General features: G+C 38.7%; 1 protein-coding gene across 3 annotated transcripts in view; it reads left to right on the forward strand.

The window, feature by feature from the left end:
- Window positions 1–20,860, forward strand: part of TRAF3 (TNF receptor associated factor 3) — a 92,404-nt gene extending 71,544 nt beyond the window's left edge. For all 3 annotated transcript variants that reach the window (XM_019481567.2, XM_006276255.4, XM_006276256.4), the window contains 3 exons: window positions 4,382–4,522; window positions 10,604–10,778; window positions 12,969–20,860. In XM_019481567.2, coding sequence (XP_019337112.1) covers window positions 4,382–4,522; window positions 10,604–10,778; window positions 12,969–13,540 — 888 coding nt within the window. In that variant the 3' untranslated portion in view covers window positions 13,541–20,860. The remainder of the gene's footprint in view (window positions 1–4,381; window positions 4,523–10,603; window positions 10,779–12,968) is intronic.
- Window positions 20,861–22,074: the final 1,214 nt, after the last annotated feature.

The raw sequence follows: 22,074 nt of genomic DNA on the forward strand, positions 1-22,074 counted from the left end.
AATGTCCGAGGCTCAAAAATTAATCAAATCATCAGTGTGCTCGCCTCTTCATTGTAGTAGAACGCCATAAGAAACTTGGCTTCACAATTAAATACATAAATTTTTTTCATTGGTTGTTGTGAGAGGGTATGTTAATATTTAAGCTGTCAAGTAGACAAACAATAAGTTTCAAGTCCCTCTTTTTAGGCAGGAGATTTAGGCAAGGTCCTGCAGTGTTGGGAGCTGCACCAGCCTCTGTTTTTCTGGAAATAAGATCCTGCAAAACTCCACTTAATGACCCAGCTTTATTTTTTTTTAAATTTTAATTATCCAAAGCTCTCCAAGCTTTTTGATTTGAAGAGAATGTAACTAAATGAACATACTGTTACTCTGAAGCCCTCTGCTTTCTGGTTTGGTGCTGGATCTAATTGAAGTTGGATTTGCAACGCTCCCCTGGGACTCCTGTGTTTTACAGAATGTATTTTTGGAATTTGAGAGAATTTACTGAGAACCTAGGTACTGAAGATTGCCTTAATAAAGTCCTTTGTTTAATTTAAAGTAAAGCCCTTTGTTTTTATTTAGAGAGTAGATCCTTTAGAAGCTTTGGCTTTAAAATATTGCATCCAGGTTTTTGTTTTTTGTTTTTTTTAAAGATTCAGTATATTTTAAACCATTTTGAGAGTCTGTATGCATTTTAACGTGAATACAAGTTTGGATGGCTTAATTAAATACTTTGTTTCTCAACAAATTGCCCAAAATCTAAAAACAGAAAAGTCAGGAGCCCTTTTAAGTTGTATTGTAGTGTGTTCAAGCAGAGGTGTAATATTAGTGTACCAGCAAAATAAAACAATGTAGATGTTAGCCTACTGACAAACAGAGAAGTAACTTTGTGGTTTCAGTCTTTGTACAGAAGTTTATTTGTTGGAGCTTAGAGCACAGTCTGGAGACTAAGTTTCCCATTATGCAAGTGTTTTAGCTCGGAACCCAATAAGAAAATATTTTTTTGTATGTGGGAGAATTCTTCCAGCAAAATTCTCTTACAAATCTATTAATTATATCTTATAGTTTCACTGTAGACAAACAGTGCTGCTCTTTACACTCACATGTCAAGCTAGCAAAAATTGTCATAAGATAGTGACCGTGTAGGTAGATGAAATATTTCAGTTTTAATGAATCCAATTTCATATTCTTGGTTCCTTTTTCAATAGTCTCTTGATGCAAAATAAAGCATGTTGTTTGAACTAAGGACCACCTGTCATCTTCTTTTCCAGTTTTCTTTAGTGTGCTTAAGAGCAGAGTTAAAATCATCCTGAAAGGTGCTCAGCAGTTCTGAAACTCCCTCTTAATGCTAAAAGAATAAACCCCTTAGTAGTTTTCCTTGTTTTAGGGCTTATCATTGTCTCTCTTTTCACCTTCTGCTTTGTAGACTTCTTCCAATTCATAATAGAGTTGCATTACTGGAAATTGCAGGAAAGTGCCAAGTTACCAGAATAATTAACCAGACGTCATATGTCAGTAATTCTATTCTAGAGAGGTGTGATAAAATTATTTGCAACTTAGTAGGTATCCTTTTCTAGGCATTAAAGTGAAATATGCCCTGAATTAAATTATTGCAGAAAGGTTGCTTCTACTTAAAAATGTAGGAGAAATCCTGATATCATTGAGGGCAATAAGTGTCATCTTAATGCACCCTGTATATTCAAGTTGATTTGTATGGAAGGGAAAAAGAGAAGTTCATTCTCCCCCCATCACTTTGGGTCTTTAACACAGCACTCAAAGGTTGTGAAAACTAAGTCTTCAGATTAGGTGTGTATTAATTTATTACATTACAAAAAACAGACTGAAGAGCCCCAGTCTTAATATTTAAACGGAAGGTTATTTTGAGGTTGGAAAATTAAAATAAAAAAAAAAAAAATCATGATTTTGAGAGCATCCTCCTGCTGGGCCAGACTAAGCACCTGAATCTGAACATCTGGAATTTGGGGTTTTGGCAACTATGACTCAATCCAGACTTTCATGGCTTGGTCTTATCTCCCGAAACCTACCATGTATGTTTCAAAACAAAAGTAATTGACATGAGTTAAACAGGCAAATGGCTGTTCTGTCTGGGATGAAAGGGAACTTTTACACATGGGTAACTGGTACCTCCTGAGTCTTGAGGGGGCACCCACAGAAGCTGGCAGAGGCATTGGCGCCGGGGATGGGGTTGTGAGCACCTGCAGAAGCTGCCAGCGGTGGCACCGGCAGGGATGGCCCTGTCGGGGGGGGGGGGCACATGTCCCCCTGTGCCCCCCCTTACCAGTCGCCTATGCTTTTACATGTGCTTTGGGAGGGACAGAGGGAAGGGGGGAGAATGGGATGGTGCTTTTAATTAGAGCCACTCTAAAAGCAGCTTTAATTAAAGTGCTGCAGCATCTTGTGTATCAGCGTCCTGGAGCCTCCATGCTCATGTACAAGCACCCAAAGAATTTTTCACTCTTAATTTGGTTTGTGTTAATTTTCAAATAGTAAAATAACAATTAGATTTAGTACTATTGGAAAACAGCTAAGAAGATTGCACTTGAATATTTGAAATATGACTTAACATGCTTTTTTTCATGGACTCTTGAATTGAGGTACATTATGCAAAATACAGGTAGTCTTTTGTCCTAATTTTAAAACTAGTTTAGTTGAATTTAAAATGAGTACACCAAATAAAATTATAACCTTGTATATTTATTTTATTAGGGTCCTCTCCTTGTGCCTGTTATTTTCAGGTTGAGTGGTGTGTTATCAATGAGAGTTTTGTCTGATTGGGGATTACAGCATGTAGCCCTCTTTTGTATTTTGTAAACTTGGTGGAAAATCTCAGCACAAGACAGGCCCCACTGACTGTAACATCCACAAAAACGGGAAACTAACATCAACAATTCAGAGCAAGGTTGGCTTGTGATCAGGTCCTGCTTGTCAGGAGATAGCAAGAGGGAAAAGAAAGAATGTAAACGTCACAATTAAGTAAAGAACTCCGATTCATTAAGGAAAAGATTGATACGCATGTTAAGAGTAGCTGCTCAGCAGAACTGATATATGTGGGAGGCAAGAGTAGAACTAGGAGACTGTCAGGCTAACTCTGTACTTGAAAATTATCTCCAGTACATCAGGCATGCATTGTTTCAGTGACAGGCACAGTTCTCTCTGTAATGCAAGGGGGGGAAAAAAAAAGAACATTGTGTTATTTCCACCAGCTCTTTTTTAAGGCCCTTGTCTATACAGTTTATATAGGTGTTGTTTCAATATCCATGTCTTTCTGTTAGGCTTTTGCCCCATTGAGCATCGTCAACCTGTTTGGGTCTTCAGCAACTATTGTTCCATTTGGGGGGAGATGGAAAACAAACTTTATCTTGGCACATAAAGGTTGCTTTGAGTGCCATTTTATTGTTTGAATGTGATGTAGAATAATTAGCGCAAATGAACAATTTTCACTTTTAATGGTCAAAAGTAGGGTTTTGTCCATGTAAGAGGTGAGATACTTAGATCAGTTGGGCTCTTTCTAGAGCACTGCTGAATATCATATAGTTAATGCATACATTTTGCATACAATTTGTAAAGATTGTTTGCACTGTTATATACAGTGATGGGAATGCTGAGTCTATCTTCATGGCTCCAAATAGAGGTTGCATGTAATAGTCTAATAGCATGATTGGTATTTTTAAACAAAAAACAGTCACTAATGTGTAATGATAAAAAGATGGGTTCAAAGAGGGAGAAAATACAGTGATGTTCAGTGCTTCCTTCCTCTTTGGGGGCTGGGAGTTTTTTTAGATTTTCTAGAATGCACAGACTTCATCTGCAGTTATATCAACTGAGCTGCTTTGACAACCTTTCTTAGTATGAGGCCATTTCAATCCCATGCAATTACCTTGTTAACTCTTTTCAATTGGACCATACATGGAGGAGCAGTTTTCACTAATCTCTGTCTTTCCTACCTAGGCCTTTTCAATGCTCCCTTTCTCTGGCATTCCTCTTTGCAGTTCTAACCCTCCTGTCAGCACTTGGGAACTAAATAGGCTGCTCTTGAACTATATGCCACACTTAAGTTAGTGAGTTGAATCTTGGAAGCTGACCTGTTAAACAGCAACTAAATAAAAAAAGCCACTGTGTTTAGAATTAAGATTAATTGCTGCTCTTGTAGATACCATTTTCTCAATTACCTAGGCTAAGTACAACACGGTGGGAGTGGAAAAATAGGTATTAGAACTTTCACATTTTCTTGCAATGTTATAGATATGTTATAGGTATGGAGAGGGATTTTGCTAGGATCTCGCTTCTGGGCTCATGGGACATCTCTAAGGTAGTTTAAACAAATGAAGTTTCAGATCTTTTTCATAAACTCTGGCGGGAGTAATTGTAGCATTTTTTCCAGGTTGCCATGCTCCAGAATGAAAGTTTGGAAAAGAACAAGAGTATACAAACTTTACATAATCAGATTTGTAGCTTTGAAATAGAAATTGAAAGACAGAAGGAAATGCTGCGGAATAATGAATCTAAAATACTTCATTTACAGGTAAGAAATTTACTCTTCCCATTAAAACAAAAATGACAATCACTTCTGTACCTTTACACTTGCCAAATGAGATTTTTTTTTTTATTAATATCACTTTCATTCAAATGGAGGCATTCACAACATCATAAAATTTTGAAGTAAAGCATTTTGTTTTGCTCAGTATCTGGTTCTTCATATGGAAATGTCTTGGATGGTTTTTAAATAATTTTCACTAAAATATTAAAATGGACTAACCCACCCCACCATAAAACAGTGATGCCTGCAATTCTGCATTTTAAAGAAAAAAGTTAAAAGCTAAAATACACCTTTAATCCTAAACCTATAATTATAATTTGCTGCTCCAGAAAACAAAAAATCTGCTTGACCAACCACTGCTACGCTGGAAGGAAAATCTATTGCCAAAACTCATTAACTTGTCCTATACTCATTCTGTATTTCCTTATTGGTATTTGGGAAGGTATTCATCATGGGTAAAATTCAGCAGGTCAGCATGGGTTCTCTGCAGTACATTTGAATAATTTTTTTTCTCCAACATATTCAGCGTTCTTGTCCCTGAGCCTTTCAGAGAAAATCTCTCTGAAGCGCCTTTCATCCCCAAGAATATCTTTCCAAACTGTTACAATACCATTCTTTTAAGCATTGTTCTGATGCATCCACCTCTAGGAGAGCTGTTTCAACAAAACAGTACAATTGTTTATATTAATTTTAAGAAGGCTGTATGTAGAAACACCGTATTGAATCAACATTGCCAAATAAATGTAGGTGTTTTAGGCAGAATGGAAACGTACGGACTAGAATGCAACTGGCATTAGATTTGTATTCCCTGGTGGGGCGGGGGGGGGCCATGACTAGCAGCACTGTCCTTTCACACTACCATGCTAGGACCCTTGCTGACTCGAGAAGAATACTTACTTGGAACAGCAGCACCATATCCTTCAGAACTGTTTCTTGGCATCTCCTTTCCAAGTGACCCAGCCTTCCCTTGCTTAGCTTTTAGCATTTGGTGCAAGCTATGGCTGCAACACCTGCAATATTGAATTCCACCACTGCGGAAGCAATTCAGGGTAAAGGCATTGCTCCATAAATCTAGCATGAGGTAAGTTAACTTGGAAGAGTAGCTTCTTGCATGTGGTTCTCTCTCCAATATATAATGACAGGAAAGGAAATACAGAAAAGGTATGGCAGTGTTTCATGAAGTTTTGGCAAATTACTGTAAGTTTTCAAACTTCCCTAAACTGTGGCAGTGGTTCCAGAGTGTATTTAAAAGTGGCTTATATTTTTAAATCCATGTTAACAGAATCAAATTAATTACTCTTTGGAATTAGAAAGGTGTTGGACAATGTTTCCGTCCCTTACTTGTCCATACCTAGGCCAAATGTGTCCATACCACTATTTTGCTCTGGTCTTTCCCTGTTGCTAATGCCCTTTTCTCAATCGGAATTGGTAAGAACATTCAGTAAATATAACCTTTGAGCTTGGTCTCCTAGTTTGGTCTCCTATGAGTTTTTTGGCCAGTCTGTAGTTCAGTAGGAGCTGAAGAAGTTAATTCCCAGTTGCGAGCTATTCTTTTCCCAAGTGTTGAACAGCCATTGTAGCAAAGCCACAAATACTTCCAGCATAGTCCCAGATAGTTTGTGTCTGGCTGGGCATTAAATGCTTGGGCCTCCAAGCCCTATAAATGCTGATTTAATTTCTGATACAGTTCCATTATCAGCTGCCATACAACCTTCCTTAGCTTGGGAACAGCTGTGTCATTGATCATAATGGATGTTGGTATTGTCTGCACTGGAAGGCACATTAGCAATATCAATCTCAACCCTAATTCTGAGCATGAAATCATCAAAGGCATTTAGGCAGTAACAAGAACCTTGGCTTTCAGGACCTTTTGGTTCAAACTAATTTTCTGAACAATTATCTGGCCTCCCAGGTAATTTTTACTGCTTCTTCAAGTTCAGTTTCATCAGCTAGCTGAGGGGGGCATAAAATAATTTGTCAGCTACCTTTTCCTAGAAAGAAGCCTGTACATATGGAGTTGAGTCTCCATTATCAGTACATGGTAGTGACCTAAAGCCTCTCCAGAGCTTTAGGCCTAGTTGGGTAACAAAATACTACTTTTCTTGAAGTTTTTTTCTACACTGAGTTAATTACCTTCCTACTACAGTAGCTTTCTTTTAAGGGAGAAGAATTTCTCTAGGCAGAGTGGAGAGGCAATTTGTGTACAATATGGCTGTGTTAAAATAGCCAGAGAACAAGAATAATCTTCACTGGGATACTGAGCAATGTTACTTGCCTCCTGTAATACTTTTTAGGAAACACTAAATCCCACTTGTGTGGTATATAGTCACTTGTCTGTTGACTTACCCTTTCCTTCCTGTGTTGGGGAATTCTTTATATATCTTTCAATCCAACAGTACCATATTTAGAAGGGAAAAAAAACTAGTCATAACGGCAAAGTGAGTTATCTCTTCTTGATGTCATAAATTAAAAACATATGTCTTTCCTTTCTTATGAAATATTAAGAACCCTTTGGAATCCTGCTTCCAAAGTTTTGGAGAATGTTTTAGTAGATAGGAATGGGGCTGGCCCAAAAATAATATATAAGATTTTTTTTAATATAACAGAACGCATAGCAAATGAGTATCAACAACACAATAACAACCAGACAAAAATCAGTATCTGGAAGCAGCATGTATGGTTTACTGCACAAACGTAGCTGTGTGGGTTAATAATCTAGAGAGGTCAGTTGCTGGAATAGAAAGTCCCATACAGAAAATTGATACCTACTTGAAAATTTATGAGTACAATGTGAGACATCTGCGTGCTTTTAATAGCGTAATTAGAGAGAATAAAATTCTCCCTGCTGCATTAAATTCAGATTTAGTACGTCAGTATTTCCTAGTGTGAGATGCCTCTGCCTCCCTGTAAGTGAAAAATTATATAGATCCCAGTGCCTTTTTCAGTGGAATATAGACTGATTTCTGATGACTCCTTGTGTCTGGTATTCTCAGGAACAATTTTGGGAGATAAAATATAATCCACTGTCTGGCAACAAACAAAGCTGTAGTTCTTTTTTAAACCTGATCATATTTTGGACAAGAATAGGGTATTAAAAATAGCTTGGTAAGGGAAAAAAGTTGCTTCTAAATAGCAGTATTAAAAAAAAGTTCTTTCATTTTGTCCCTTTTCTTCTAGGAAAAAACCTTGCTTGTAGCTTTTCCGTATTTTTGTTCTTTTGGCACTTAATTCATCTGACAGTTGCTCTTTGTTTTGCTTGTTGGTTGATATAACGTTTAGTGCCAACTGGCGTCAGTCAGAGATCAAGGCTGCCTGCCACAGGTCTGTACAAACACTAACAAAAAGATAGGTTCTGCCAATGATAGTGTGTGTAAGTATAAAAAGGGGTAGCTTCTACAGCCCCCGCTACATGTTACAGGTATTGTGCAATTAACTGGTTAATTGTGCAGTTACCTGGAGACCAGTTATTTGTGCAAAGTAGCCTTCACACAATAAAAAGCTCTAGCTAGGTATAAAGTTAGACTGCAAAAAGTGTACTAACTTTATAGCTGGTTTCTATACACCTTTAATTTGCATGTGTAGGTGGGTCTCCCCTGTGGCTAGGAGCCCCATCAGCTGACCAGGCTTCCAGCAGTAGGAGTGCACCATGTCCAGTATGGAACCCCTGAGCCCTAGGAATCGTGGCAACTGCAGTCCATAGGGTCTGGGGGTTTTCTGTGCCCCCAAGCCCTAAAGATCATGGCAGCCATGGTCCCCAGGGTCTGGGGGTTTCATCTCCTCCCCCAGCCCTAAGAATCCTCTGGCCCTGGTGGTTCCCTGCACCACTGGGGTCAAGGGATCATTGCTGAAGTGATCCTCTGGGCCCTGGGGGTTTCATGCACTCCTGGGTCAGGGAAAATGTTGCAGCAGGGATTGTCCGGTCCTGGGTATGTATGAGGTGCCCCCACAGCTGGAAGCCCCTCCACCAGGGTGCATGTCTCTCCCAGTTGTGGGAGCTTGCTTTTTGCTGGTGCTGGAGGAGCTTGGGATCGGCTCCCCCTGCACTGGCAATAAGGCTTAATGGGATCTAATGTGTGATCCCACAATCGTACCTCCTGTCATGAACGTGCAGCATGTCAGGAGGTGTGATTGTGTGAATCGTGTCTTAGATCCCATGGTGCCTTTACCTGCATGTGTGCAGGAGGCCTAGGTACCCTTTACATTTAAGTACACCTCTCAGTCTGCAAACTCCTGGCCACAGCCTATTGGTTGTTCTTATAAAATGAATGCAAACCATCTGGCTTGTGCTCCTTTTTACACTAACTGCTTATGACTGGTCTCTACTTTATTCCCCTACTACCTTCATCCTAGAACAGAGGATGAAGTAAAGCTGTGTATTTGTGGTTTGTGATTAGCATCCCCAGGCACCATAATATCAGTCTGTTTGATGAGATCACAACGCATGCATTTTTGATTCAGGACATAGCTTTGCTTCACAGAACTGTAATTTCGAGGTTGGTACATACCTGTTTTGAAGCATTGGCATTTAAAAAAAAAAAAGGTTATTCTAGAAAACTTGGAGCAGGAAAAAAAACCCCACACTTATAAAATGTGATAGTTAGCAGGCTGTCAAACTTAGAAACTTGCTTAATCATTACAGATTTGCAGTCTATAATGAAAGTGAATGATTAAAAACAAATCCTACAGGAGGAGAGAAGGCAATCTGAGGTGGAAGGGTTTTCCCTATAAAGAATATTGAATTAATGATGGAGTTATCTAGAAGGCAAACAAAAATTAAATTGAGCCAACTTGGTCATTTTTTGTCATCTTCCTAAATGACATTTTTTTAGAAGTGAAAAAATATTTTTAAATTTGCTGGAGCTGATAAACTGGAAAGTCAGTTTGAAAATTTTAACTGTAGCTGGTAGCAAAAATAGTTTCTTGTCTCAGATACTTTTACTGTCAATTAAACTTGCTGATTAAATATGGGGTTCTTGCTAAAATTCCTGCTGCTCTAAATTAGTTTGCCAGTATAAACTATTTTGCTATTCTTGCATTGGATTTAAATCCATGTAGTGGAGGTTTGTTTCTTTCCTAGGTTTTTTTCCATTAACATACTTACCAGGGTATTAAGAATCAGATGAGATGCCTACCAAGGCATAGAAGACTTTTTTGCATTTCTTAAGCATAACTTAAGAAAAAAGTTGTTGAACCAGTGGGCACCTTCAGGATGCCTGGACTCCTTATATTTAGGAAGAAAGGGTGGGATTTTCAAAGAGCCTAAGGGAGTAGGAGCATGAGTCCTGACATTTAACAGGCCTTGGACACCTAAGCTCAAAGCACTTGTGAAGATATCGCCCAAATCAAACTTGACAGACTTTCTTTGAGGCCTATAATATCCTTGTATATTACACTTAAGTTAAAATGAGCTTCTGTAGCTAGGGGCCAAAATAAAGAAATTTACTTTTTTCTTTAAATGATTCTTTCATTGGAGATCCTTACAGTGGTCTCATAAGAATTCTTAGCACTTCTATCATGTGTTTGGTTTCTAAAGCAGTATGCAAACATTGAGGCTTATTTCTTGTGAAGTAAGTTATCTCCATTTCACAACTTGTGGAAACCTGAGAGGTTAAGTGTCTTACCAAATCTGTACAGCTGTTCAGTATGGCAGAACCAATAGTAAAAGTTGTGAGTTCTTGTTTTAATCCTGTTCTTCTAGATTATATACCAAGGTTTATTTTGGCTTTTTTATAATGCTTGACCCACAAGTGAGTGTGAGTGCGAGTAAGTCACAGGGTAGATCCAAGATCTTTTATTAGATCAACTAAATAGTTGGGAAAAAAGTTCTTTGCAAGCTTTTACCCAACAGCTTGCAAATAACATTTTTTCCAGCTATTTAGATGGTCTAATGATATTTCACATCTACCCAAAGAACCTTGCCTGCCTATGTCCTTAGACCAACATGGCTACAACCTGTGTGTGTAAGTGACTTTCGTCATTCATACATAACCTTGTATAACTTTCATTCTTTCGAGCTTTTCATGGTAGTTGTCTTTTCTTTTGATTCTAATTTACTGTTTCATAAAGCGAGTGATTGACAGTCAAGCAGAGAAATTGAAAGAACTGGACAAAGAAATCCGTCCCTTCCGACAGAACTGGGAAGAGGCTGACAGCATGAAGAGCAGTGTGGAGTCCCTTCAGAACAGAGTGACGGAGCTGGAGAGCGTTGATAAAACCACAGGGCAAGGAGCACGAAATACTAGTAAGTATAAGGATGATGGAGCGAAGGATGACCCAGCAGCCTTTACTTTAAAAGAAAGGCAAATGAGCAATTTTTGTTGCTCTTGTGATTTCTCTGTTGAAAACATCAATAATGTTGACCCTTCAGTATCTTGAAAGGGAATTATGTGCCTAATCTTTTTCTTAATGGCACAACCCTGCTTTACAGGCTATTTCTTAGACTTGACTCCCATCTTACTTTCTTGTGACTATGACCTTGATTACACTTGGAACTTAATTGCAAGTATTTTCTCTGCTGATTTTAAAGTATTGACAAGTCGTTTTTTTGGGTTTTTTTTGGTTAATGTTCTGCCCTTAATAGATCACTACTATACTTATTCACTTGAAAATGTGTTTCTAGGTATAGGCTGACACTCTTTTATATCCCAATAAAGGTGAATGTTTGATTCAAGAAGCTGAATGAGATCTGTTTGAGTAATAATGTCAATTGTTACTTTTTGAACAGGGTGGTGAAAACCAGAAGTTAGCAGTACAGTGTAGATTGCTCTTAAGAGTTCAGACAATATTGTTTGGGTCAAAAGGAAGTTATTTTGTAAAGATAATTTTAGTAAAAAGTCTGCTGCTTGTGAGTACATTTAGTTCTCTACATTCCCTGCTTTTGTTAACTTTGACAGAGTAGGAAAATACAAAGGAAAAAAGTGACAAATACTATTTTCCATGAGAAGAGAACAAAAGAGCCAATAAAAAGAACCTGCAAATAAAAAAGCGCTCAGCCACAGTTGCAGAAGAATATTTAGTCACAATAGAGCAAGATGTGGGTCGAGGTGGGTACGCTGGAGGAGAGGGACAGAATCCAGCTAGATCTAGACTGGTTACAGAGGTGGGCAGATGAGAATAGGATGGAGTTCAACACAGACAAGTGCAGGGTGCTGTATCTAGGGAGAAGGAACCAGCAACACACCTATAGACTGGAGGAACACCCTTCTCAGCAACACAGTGGCAGAAAGGGACCTTGGAGTCATTGTTGACTCCAGGATGAACATGTGCTGCCAATGTGAGGAAGCGGTCAGTAAGGCTAAGGCGCACCTTGTTGTGCATCCGCAGATACAACACAGGCAGGTCCAGGGAGGTGACCCTTCCCCTCTATGCAGCGTTGGTCAGGTCGCAGTTGGAGTACTGCGTCCAGTTCTGGGCAAGGCACTTCAAGAGGGATCTGGCTAACCTTGAGAGGGTCCAGAGGAGGGCCACTCGCATGGTTCAGGTGCAGCAGGGCAGGCCGTATGAGGAGAGGCTAAAGGGCCTGAATCTATTCAGTCTCCACAAGAGAAGGCTGAGAAGGGGACCCTGGTGGCTGTTTACAAACTCACCAGGGGTGATCAGCGGAAATTGGTTGAGGCTTTGCTCCCCCCAGGCACCACCGGGGTTACTAAGAATAATGGTCACAAATTGTTAGAGAGAAGGTTCAGGCTGGACATCAGGAGACATTACTTCACGGTTAAGGCGGCCAGGCTCTGGAATGGGCTCCCAAGGGAGGTGGTGCTCTCTCCTACCTTGGGGGTCTTCAAGAGGAGGCTGGATAGATATTTGGCTGCAGTGTTATGACCCCAGCACTCATTTCTGCCCGGGCAGGGGGTCAGACCTGATGATCTGTTTAGGTACCTTCTGACCCTAAGCATTATGAAACTATGAGCATAGCCTCACTTTTCACTTTTAGCTCATAATATAACATTGTCTGATCTTTCATCCAGGATTAATAGCAACAAAAAAAAAAGAAGAAAAAGAAAAGATTCTGTGCAATTCAGGATGTTCCTACATTAAGATGGGATCACATACGTTTAATAGTAATTTCTGAAGGCTTCTGCAGTAGCAATCTTTGCTAGTAAACATTGATAAAAACTGATTTAGGTGGCGATATCTATGGCTTTATGGCACAGTGCTTTGAACAGTGTTTGTATTGGATCATTTGAATTCTTGAAATTTTTACTGGGTGTGTGACCTCAATTTCCTCTATTACGTTAAAGACCCAAATAACATTGTTACTTATTTTATGGCAGAATTATTATCAGTGGAAATTGTCACAAAGGTGATTAACCATGATTTGGTTCTTAAAACAAGATTTTACTATATGCAATAAGAGCGCTGGTGATACTGATTTATAACTATGTATTTTTCTTTTTTTCCCCCCTTACACACATTTCCCATGTTCTGTTAGGTCTGCTGGAGACACAGCTAACTCGACACGATCAAATGCTGAGTGTTCATGATATTCGGCTGGCTGACATGGACCTTCGATTCCAAGTTTTAGAAACTGCCAGTTACAATGGAGTATTAATTTGGAAAATTCGAGATTATAAACGTCGAAAGCAAGAGGCCGTGATGGGAAAGACACTGTCCTTGTACAGCCAGCCCTTTTATACTGGATACTTCGGCTATAAAATGTGTGCCAGAGTTTACCTTAATGGTGATGGCATGGGAAAAGGGACGCACTTGTCATTGTTTTTTGTCATAATGCGTGGAGAATATGATGCATTGCTTCCTTGGCCATTCAAACAGAAAGTGACTCTCATGCTAATGGATCAAGGACCGTCTCGCCGTCACTTAGGAGATGCTTTCAAGCCAGACCCAAACAGCAGTAGTTTCAAGAAGCCTACTGGAGAAATGAACATTGCATCTGGTTGCCCAGTCTTTGTGGCTCAAACTGTTCTAGAAAATGGAACGTATATTAAAGATGATACTATTTTTATTAAAGTCATAGTGGATACATCGGATCTACCAGACCCCTGACATATAGCCAGGGAGACAGATTAAAGAGAAGACAACTCCATTTGGGGGTTTTATATCAGTTTGTCTTCAATCAGCCGTCCTAAAGCTCAGAGAACCACTTTGTGGAACAGAAGGAAGAGTTTGAAGGCATAACTGCTTAGGGTCCAATGGCGAAAGTAGCAACACATTAAGAAATCATACCATGGTATATTTTTTAATAGAACTAGCAACACTTAAACTCTGAAGAATCGTTTATTCCTCGTGAGGATAATGATTGCGGTCAGAGAGGCTTTTTTTTTTAATTATTAATGATCTAGTCAATTGGAAGTGAAAAGACACATACAGTATATGCTGAATAAATTACTTGACTTTTCTTCCTTTAAGCTAGAATACAAAAAAAGTTCACATGTGGGCTAGAGGGAAAATGTCAGCATGTTAAGTAAAAGAAGAAATGATGAAGTAATGTTTCAATTATGATATTATCACTTTGAAAAACTAAGTGCAATCTTGTCTGAAATATAGTATATTGTCTTTTTAAGGCCTCACCTGGTCTCTGTTTTAATAATTACTTTGTCAGAAGACCTTGACAAATATCCATGTCTTCTTAAAGTATCTAAATCAGAATCATATTTTTATTTAAAGTTCTATTGTTACAGAAAACATTTTATTTTAAAACTGTTGATAGACTGATATTTCTTGGAAGAAAAATAGAAGATATCAAAACACTGGTTATCACTTGTGATAGGAAACGAAACTATTCAACTATTGCTGTTATTTCTCTTTAGAAATGTAAACCTACAATATATGTCGTAGTTAATGACACTATTTCAAAATTAAGGAAAAATCACTCATGGATGCTGTGCATCATTATCAGATTTATAATTGTTTTCACCCTAAACTAGGGCATTTGTTGAACTTTGGAGTTCTAAACGGAATCCTGTACATTTTTTAAAGTTCTGCCCCATGCTTTCCAATCAAGCTATATATATTGCTGACAGCATAAATGTGCAACACATAGTATTTGCAGTATTGGGGAGGAGGTGTAATGTTTAAAAAAGAAAAAAAAGCCACTCATGATCCTGTATGTTCATTTTGTACTAGCAGTCATTGCTTCTTATTGAGGACATAATTAGCAATGTCTTAATGGAGAGATGGTGGCTTGCATGCATACATGTGCCTTAGGTGTGATGTGCTGCTTATAAACCATAGCTTTTTATTCAGATTAATTCTAATATCTGAAATGGTAGCTTAACTGGACTTCAGACATAATGTGTAGCCTTGTCTTCAGAGCCCTTAGAGTTTTCAACATGTAAAATAGAAGCCAAAGTCCATTTTTGGCTACCGGAGCTTCTATGGCTTGACCATGGTGGAATCCATCTTACTCAGGTGCCAAAACTTTATGCACAGTGCTCCTATGGAGCTTGGACTTTGAGAGCGCCCCCGCAGGCTAACGTGAAGGAAGGAGTGATGCTTCCTCCCATGCCTGTGTATGAAAGGTGGTTGTACTTTGAAATGGCCCATCTGAGAATGCTAAGAGGCTGTTACTGAAAACACTCACAGATGGTAGTGCTGACAAGTGTCGTAGCACAAGTTCCTTCATCATAACTGCCTGAGTTTTAGTGGAAAGCATTTCCCAGCCCTGAATCATGCTGGCTGATTCTTCCTTTTTTAATAGTCTGAGACAAGTCAGCCTAGTGGCATAACCTGACTATATATCAGCCATTTGGTGCTTCTTAATATCCGAGGTATGCCTCAGCGGAGACAAATATGTTCTCTTGTCCCTTTTTTGTGAACCTTGAAAGGGAATTGCACACCTCATTCTTGGCTGTCAGGTTGTGTCCATTCAGTTTTCCACTTCTGGGGGCATAGCCACAATTTTCATTGAGGGCTCAGTTGAATTCATGCCTTTGTAGTTCAGCTTTGTCTTTGTTGCCATTGTCTTTTATGGCTGTGCCTTCACACGCAGTGCCTGCAAGAAGTTCTTACAAATATACAGTGCATGCTGAGTGGTCTTCATGGGTTTTCCAGGCACCTGCCACAATACTGCCTGCTTCTTGGCAGCCAAAACATTCAGTAGCAACTCGTCTTCCTTTTCTTGCCTTCCATTGTCCAGGTACTGTATTCCCTTTATGGTACAAAGGTGTCAACAGGTGCAACCTACTATATGGAGGCATGTGCTAGTACTTAATTTCTGGCACAGAAGGAGGACTTCTGCAGAAAAAAAAAACTTATGGCACTTGCAGTTTCACGCAGGCTGCATATGTAAACCCATCACTTATGCTTTAGGGTAAGGATTTACTTGACTTGTGTATCATTCAGTAGCAGCGACTGTAGGCAGCCGAGCTTTTGTGTATGTGCATCACAGAATTTTACTGAAAACAGGATTCCCAAGTGGAAATGTCCAAAGGACTCTTCTCCCATTGCGAATGCATGTACTGCAAAATTTAAATGAGATCATATGGCCATGTGAAGACAGTTTATATCCTGTTTTGAATTTGGGACTGGAGAGATGGGTATTATAATCTGGGCCCAGTGTGTTCTGCATATCTGTGGCTGCAGACTCTCACTTTTGCAATAGAATTGTGCTCCTGAATCCAGGCTTGTATTTTAATGGCTTCTAACCATTGTGGTTGTTAGAGAATTTGAAAATATGAGCAAAGTGCAAAATAATAATTTAGTCTTCCTGAGTCTGCAGAAAGCCTAAAACAATAGCTCTAAAAGGTCTGAATACCATATCTCAGTGGGATATTCACTTGGAATCTTCTGATGAAGATTAAATGTCAACATGGTTAATATTTGACTGCTGATCACTGCAGCCGAAACATCAGCCAGCATTGGTGAACTGCAGATCCCAAACTGCTTTTCGTGCCTCCCCAAGTGCCAAAAGCCCCATCTGTCAAAACAGCTAGGTTCACTCTCACAGCTTCTATAATGCTGTAACCTGCTGTCAGTACAAACATATTTTGGCATGTGCATTGCTTGATATCAAAATAAATAAAATGGAGGCCTACTAGGGTTTATTAGTAATTTTAAAAACTCTGTGAAGCTGGCAGAAGATCTTCAGGCCTCCTGCCTACTGCAGAACCCAGGAATCTTAGTTCAATTTTCCATGTAGCCTCTTATGGAATACGCAAGGCCTTGACTAAAATCTTTCATTGCAAAACCCACTGAATATCCCTAAGCTGTGAGACTTATATTGCATATTCAGAAATGCATTCCCTCAGCTTTCCAGTAATGAGCATGTAGCATTTAGTGAAAATAAGACCATTCTTTATAGTCTAAACAGAGGTGAAAAGATACATTGTACTTCACTCCTGGGGACTGGGTAAAATTATTCAACGTTTTTTCCCCAAATACGCCTTTTAAAAATACATTTCTGTCCCAGGTATTTAGAAATCTTTTGGGGACCGTGTATAATCTGCCCTCAAGTACACCCATGAAACCCCATTAACTTCTGGAGTTGCATGAGTGTACTAGAGGGGTGCCATCGCATTCGTGTGACAATGTTTATAATAACCGTAGAGAAGGATTCTTCAGTAGCATCCTGTCATTATCCACTGTTTAGTTCTCCTTAGCAATGCACAGCCAAGTGCAATTGCTGTTTGTTTCATACTAGTGACTCTCCAACTTGATGTATAAGCATCTCCCACGGCTATCTTTACATCTAGTGAAAGGTTCTTATATACTGTAAGTTGAAGGTTGCCCGTGTGGCTGTATATTACCAATAATACACATGTTATTTACAGTCTCATATTTTAAACAGGATGAAACGACTTCAATGTTTAAGGACTAATCTGAGATCCTTATGCATGACCATGCCTGCATTGCTTCTTTAATCTTAGTAGAGGAATCTTGTTTCAGCTATTGTTGACATGGTACACCTTCGCAACTTTTAAGTCGAAGCTGACTTAAATATGCAATGTTGATTTCAGCCTTGTACTGTAACTTTGTTGTTCTTCTCAAAGAGAATGTGCAATAGGAAAACAGAAAAGGATGGCATACATTTAACAATAGTGACATTTAATGGGTGACATGCTAGCTATCTTATACATATGAGATGCAGTTTAATTCCTTTTCCAAATTGATTTTTCTGTTTGGAAAAGGAAAGATGAAGATATGAAATGTGCCTGTTTCTGTGCCTGGTGAATCTCTCAAATAAAGGATAATGGAGATTTGTGTCAGTTTTAGCAGGTACTGAACCCCATGCATGTTAGGTTATGATTGTAGTGCTCAAGTTGCTCAACCTGCCCTGATTATGGCATGTTGGGACTGAGTTTAAAAACCACCTATTTGTATCTATATCCCATCATGTGGAATAGGCGTTTCACAAATAATGCAGTTTCTAGGAGTATTGGTTCTGTCCAATGCTAGGCAGAAGTTTGCAGGGAATTATCAGAAAAGTAGCAGTCTGTACCTCGTGATAGTATAAAACGTTACTGCAGTCTTGATGCCTTGATCTGTGTTAACTATGCAAATATATAAATAGGTGGAAAGAAAAAAAATATTATAAACCTAATCTCTTAGTTTTCACTGTTTTAAAAATGTTTATATATATATATATATAAATATATTCCAGGTTTGTCCATCAGGCAAAGAGTCATTTCTTTGTGTAGAAATTATTAAAATAACTCCAGCCCTCCAATTATTCCTGGTCTAGTGGTGCCAAATATATTTTGCTGCTGTTACGGGAGAATTGTGGATAATTGCAAACCTTGGATTTCCTTTCCAGGTTTGTAGACCTAGCTAGCCCACTGCCCATCAAAGCTGCCTCGTCTCACCAATGGAGCTTACAGAGTCCTCCTGAAAACCTTATTGGAAAGTTCTGTGGAGTGACAACTAGGTCACATGTCCTTCCTTTCACTTAGTTCATTCTCCTTTAAAGAAAAATTGGTGGTGGACACTTTGTTGGAAAGGATTTGTTTTATAATTTGAAAACCGAAAACAGTGGTAAAGCAGCTGGACTCGTTCCTGGCTTTCTTATAGCTACTTCAGCCAATACCCCTTGGCTCTGGTTGATTTAAATTCCTGGTTACTTTGGTAAAAGTTAGTCTCAATTTTTGATTCTTAGTGCTTTGTCCGGTACAGTGAGCACTTTTCATCTACCAGGCTCTTTTAGTGTAACTAAAGTAACTAATCCTTACTCCTATTCTACAGATGGGTAATTGAGGATGAGAGAGTTTAAATCACTTGCTTAGAGCCATAAACAGGGTTTCTGTTGGAGCCAGGATGACATCAGAGGTTCCAGTTTCCTAGTGCTGTGCTCAAACCACTGGACTGCATGTAATCTCTAAATGGAGCTGAGAGACAAGTGAAGTGACACATCTTGAAAACCCATAGTCAAGACTGAAAGGGCTAGACTTAAACACACAATCCGTCATGACTTGGGGGCATGCGTATGGAACAGCCCACTTGTCCACACCGTACCAATTCTCTGCTTCACAGGACTAACAACTGGTGGATTGGAGGGACAGTACAGCACTCGTGTACGTAATAGCAGACAAACTCAACTTCCGGTTTCTGTTTATATAGGATAACCCAGTAGAGTAAGTCAAGTTTTTTTTTTTTCTTTTGATGTTGCTCACATCTGGGCAACTTTGTAAAGTGAATTAATTTTGGTTCTCTTGGCCTATACTGTGACCCTTTCTAAATCTATTTTGTTCAGCCAAAAAAAAAGAGGGCTTAACTATTCTTATTTCCTGCCTTCTAATCCAAGTTTCAACTGAGAAGAGCCAGATGAAGGAAGGTTAGTGAGAATTTTTGGATGCAAGTTTAGGAGCATCCTATAAGATTTAGAAGAGTTGAGAGATGCAGCACGCAAGGGGTCTGTTTATTCCTATTTCTCTTTTAATTTATCAGCAAGAATGCAGCTTTTGTCTTCCATTTCATGATCTTAGTGTTGATACTAGGCTGTGTTTTTTCCAAGTTAGGATTAGTTCCTTAGGGTTCAGATAAGATCTAAATTTTCATGAAGGTGCACCTGACTCGAAATTCCAGATCAAAACATCTCAAAATGTTTGTGAAGTTTAGATCTGGATTCCAACTCTGTGGCTTACTTATCTGCCCTTTCAGGGAAGGGTTTACTGTTCTTGTTGTTTGCTGTTCATGTTTTGGTCCTTTGGAACTAAACTTTTAATTTGGTTAGCCGGTTCTGCAAGGACTTTTTAACTTCTTTAACAATGCCAGTGTCCACACGCACCATTGCTGGCAATGTGATGCGTAGTGATAAAATTTGACTCTGTCTAAGGGTTACTGAGATAAACCAGCATATTACCATCTGTAAAGGTCATCCTCCTGCATAGTGTTCTGAGCTTTGAATTCAGGTATAGCTCTTGTATGAAAGGACACATTTTCCAACTATGACCTGCGTCACTGGCAGAGAGTTGTATAGTCTGTACTTGTGGAATGGAAAAAAAAATCCAGCTTTTATCATTGCTGATGCACCATATGATCCACATGTTTTCCTTGTAGGCATTGTGTTTATATTACATAACTTTTGGGTTTTATAGAGTAAAAAGGGAAAGTTCAGGATTTCTTATAGATGATATAAAAACTCCAATGACTTAGTGTTGACTAGAGAATGTGAAGAACATCCCATTTGGAGATGATGGGCTACAGGATAAGTCCATTTATCTTAGACAAGTAGGATAACCTTAAGATGCACAAAATAACATACTAATTGGAAAATTAAAAAGCTGACATTGTTTCCAAGAAATTAAAAAAAAAAAAAACCTATAGGAAATACATCGGAAATCAAGAATAATGTATAAATTAATGTTTTAAAAACTTGTGTAACTACTTTTTGTCTCATACTCTTCAGTGAATGGTACACCTCTTGTGTTCAGTTTTATGATCCAAAAACAAAGACCAAAGAAGGCCAACTTCATTTGATTGTGTATATTCTGCCTGTCTTAATTATCAATAGCTGTACGGATACAGTGCAAGTGATCTGGTAACCAGTGGTTCTCATACTTTTTTTTTTTAGGAAAAAAAGACCTTTAAAATGTAATTTATTGCTCAGCAATAACCATGTTGCTAATGAGAAAAAAAATTAGCGACATGTCTTAATTTTCCAATAGCATTATTATATGTTGTATTTCAGTTTATTGTATATTGTGTTTTGGTATTTATTTGTGTTTGGAGGTCTTGCTATGTCTTTTTTGTGTTTTTAAATGCTAATAAACAAGGACAGCATTTAAGAGTGTAGAATGCAAAACTTTGAAATGCTAAACTGTGTTATTAAAGGAAAATAAATCAAAGTAGGAAATCATATTTTTTTAAAAGTGTGTTGGAATTTGAATGTCTGCAGTTTACTTATAAACAGAGTAAACATCTACTCTTTCACCTTTGTGTGTTCATTTGTATAACAACACTTTAGTGTTCCGTTCACACTTGCAGCTGATGGACATGTATCACATTCCTCTCAAATAGCTTGCTTTGGATTTTAATGGAATCCCAATTTCCATGTTATGAATCACAATTAGAATAAATGGCATGAGTAAATGCCATAGTCCCTAGGCAGGTAGAGTCAATGTAATTAAGATGTTTTTTCATGCATTTGTGTGATACTGCTTTGTAGAATATATGAAAGGGGGAGAGCATGGCTTGAATTTCCAAAAAACATAGCTTTCTTTTTTCTCCAACAGGTAAATTGAATATCAGAACAAAAGCAAAAATAACCATGGGTAATTTGTGACTGCTGCAACCAATTTGCATAGTCTGTGCAAAGTCACTCATCCTCTTGAAACCACTTAAATTATATTGTTGCTCAGCCACATTTCAGTTTCGGTGTAACGGTCAAGTGAAATACCATGATTATCGACAGTGAGGTATCAAGCATGTGATTCTTTTTTTTTTGTCAAGCAGGACAAAGGTACTGGCTCTTAGCTGTCTCCCCATTTCCAGTCCTGTCCACCACCCTCCCCCTTCTCTCTCGAATGCTTTTATTTTGCCCCCTTCCTTGTTCTTCTGTCTTTAATACATTCTTTATTATGGACCTCAGGAACATGTTTTCTGTGCTTACAAATACATTGATAGAACCACCCCAGACCACACTAGCTGTTTGCCTCTTTAGCTATGTCTTGTAAGCAAAATTTCTATGCTTAGTCCTTCAGTGATATGAGGATTTCTACTTGCAGCACACTTTATATATAGAGGTACAGGTCTTGAGAGCTTCTTCGTTGGACCTGGTTTCTTCACTCGAGTATGAAAGCAGCTCTAGCTTGGTAGTCAAGGAAGCAACAACTGAAGCAAAGGGTGGTCCAGCCATTCAAGGCACTTAACAGGTCAGCAAGATGCATAACATGGCATTTGAAGGTGTTGGGCTTTACCAGAAATGTGAGCAGAGGCTATCTGTGGGTGTGGGTAAGGTTAAGTGTTAGCTACATCCCTCTGCACAGTGTAGGGAGAACTCTTTTTAATAAAAATAGCATGGTTGAAAAGGCAGGTTGTTTGGAGGGGGAGATAGAAACATAATACTTGTTCTTCTCCAACACTCTTGACCTAGATATTTCTCCTTTGTTACACATATAGAGTGATTTGTTACTTGCAAATGCAAC

The sequence above is a fragment of the Alligator mississippiensis genome, chromosome 2 (genome assembly GCF_030867095.1).
Source record: "Alligator mississippiensis isolate rAllMis1 chromosome 2, rAllMis1, whole genome shotgun sequence".
Lineage (NCBI taxonomy): Eukaryota > Metazoa > Chordata > Crocodylia > Alligatoridae > Alligator > Alligator mississippiensis.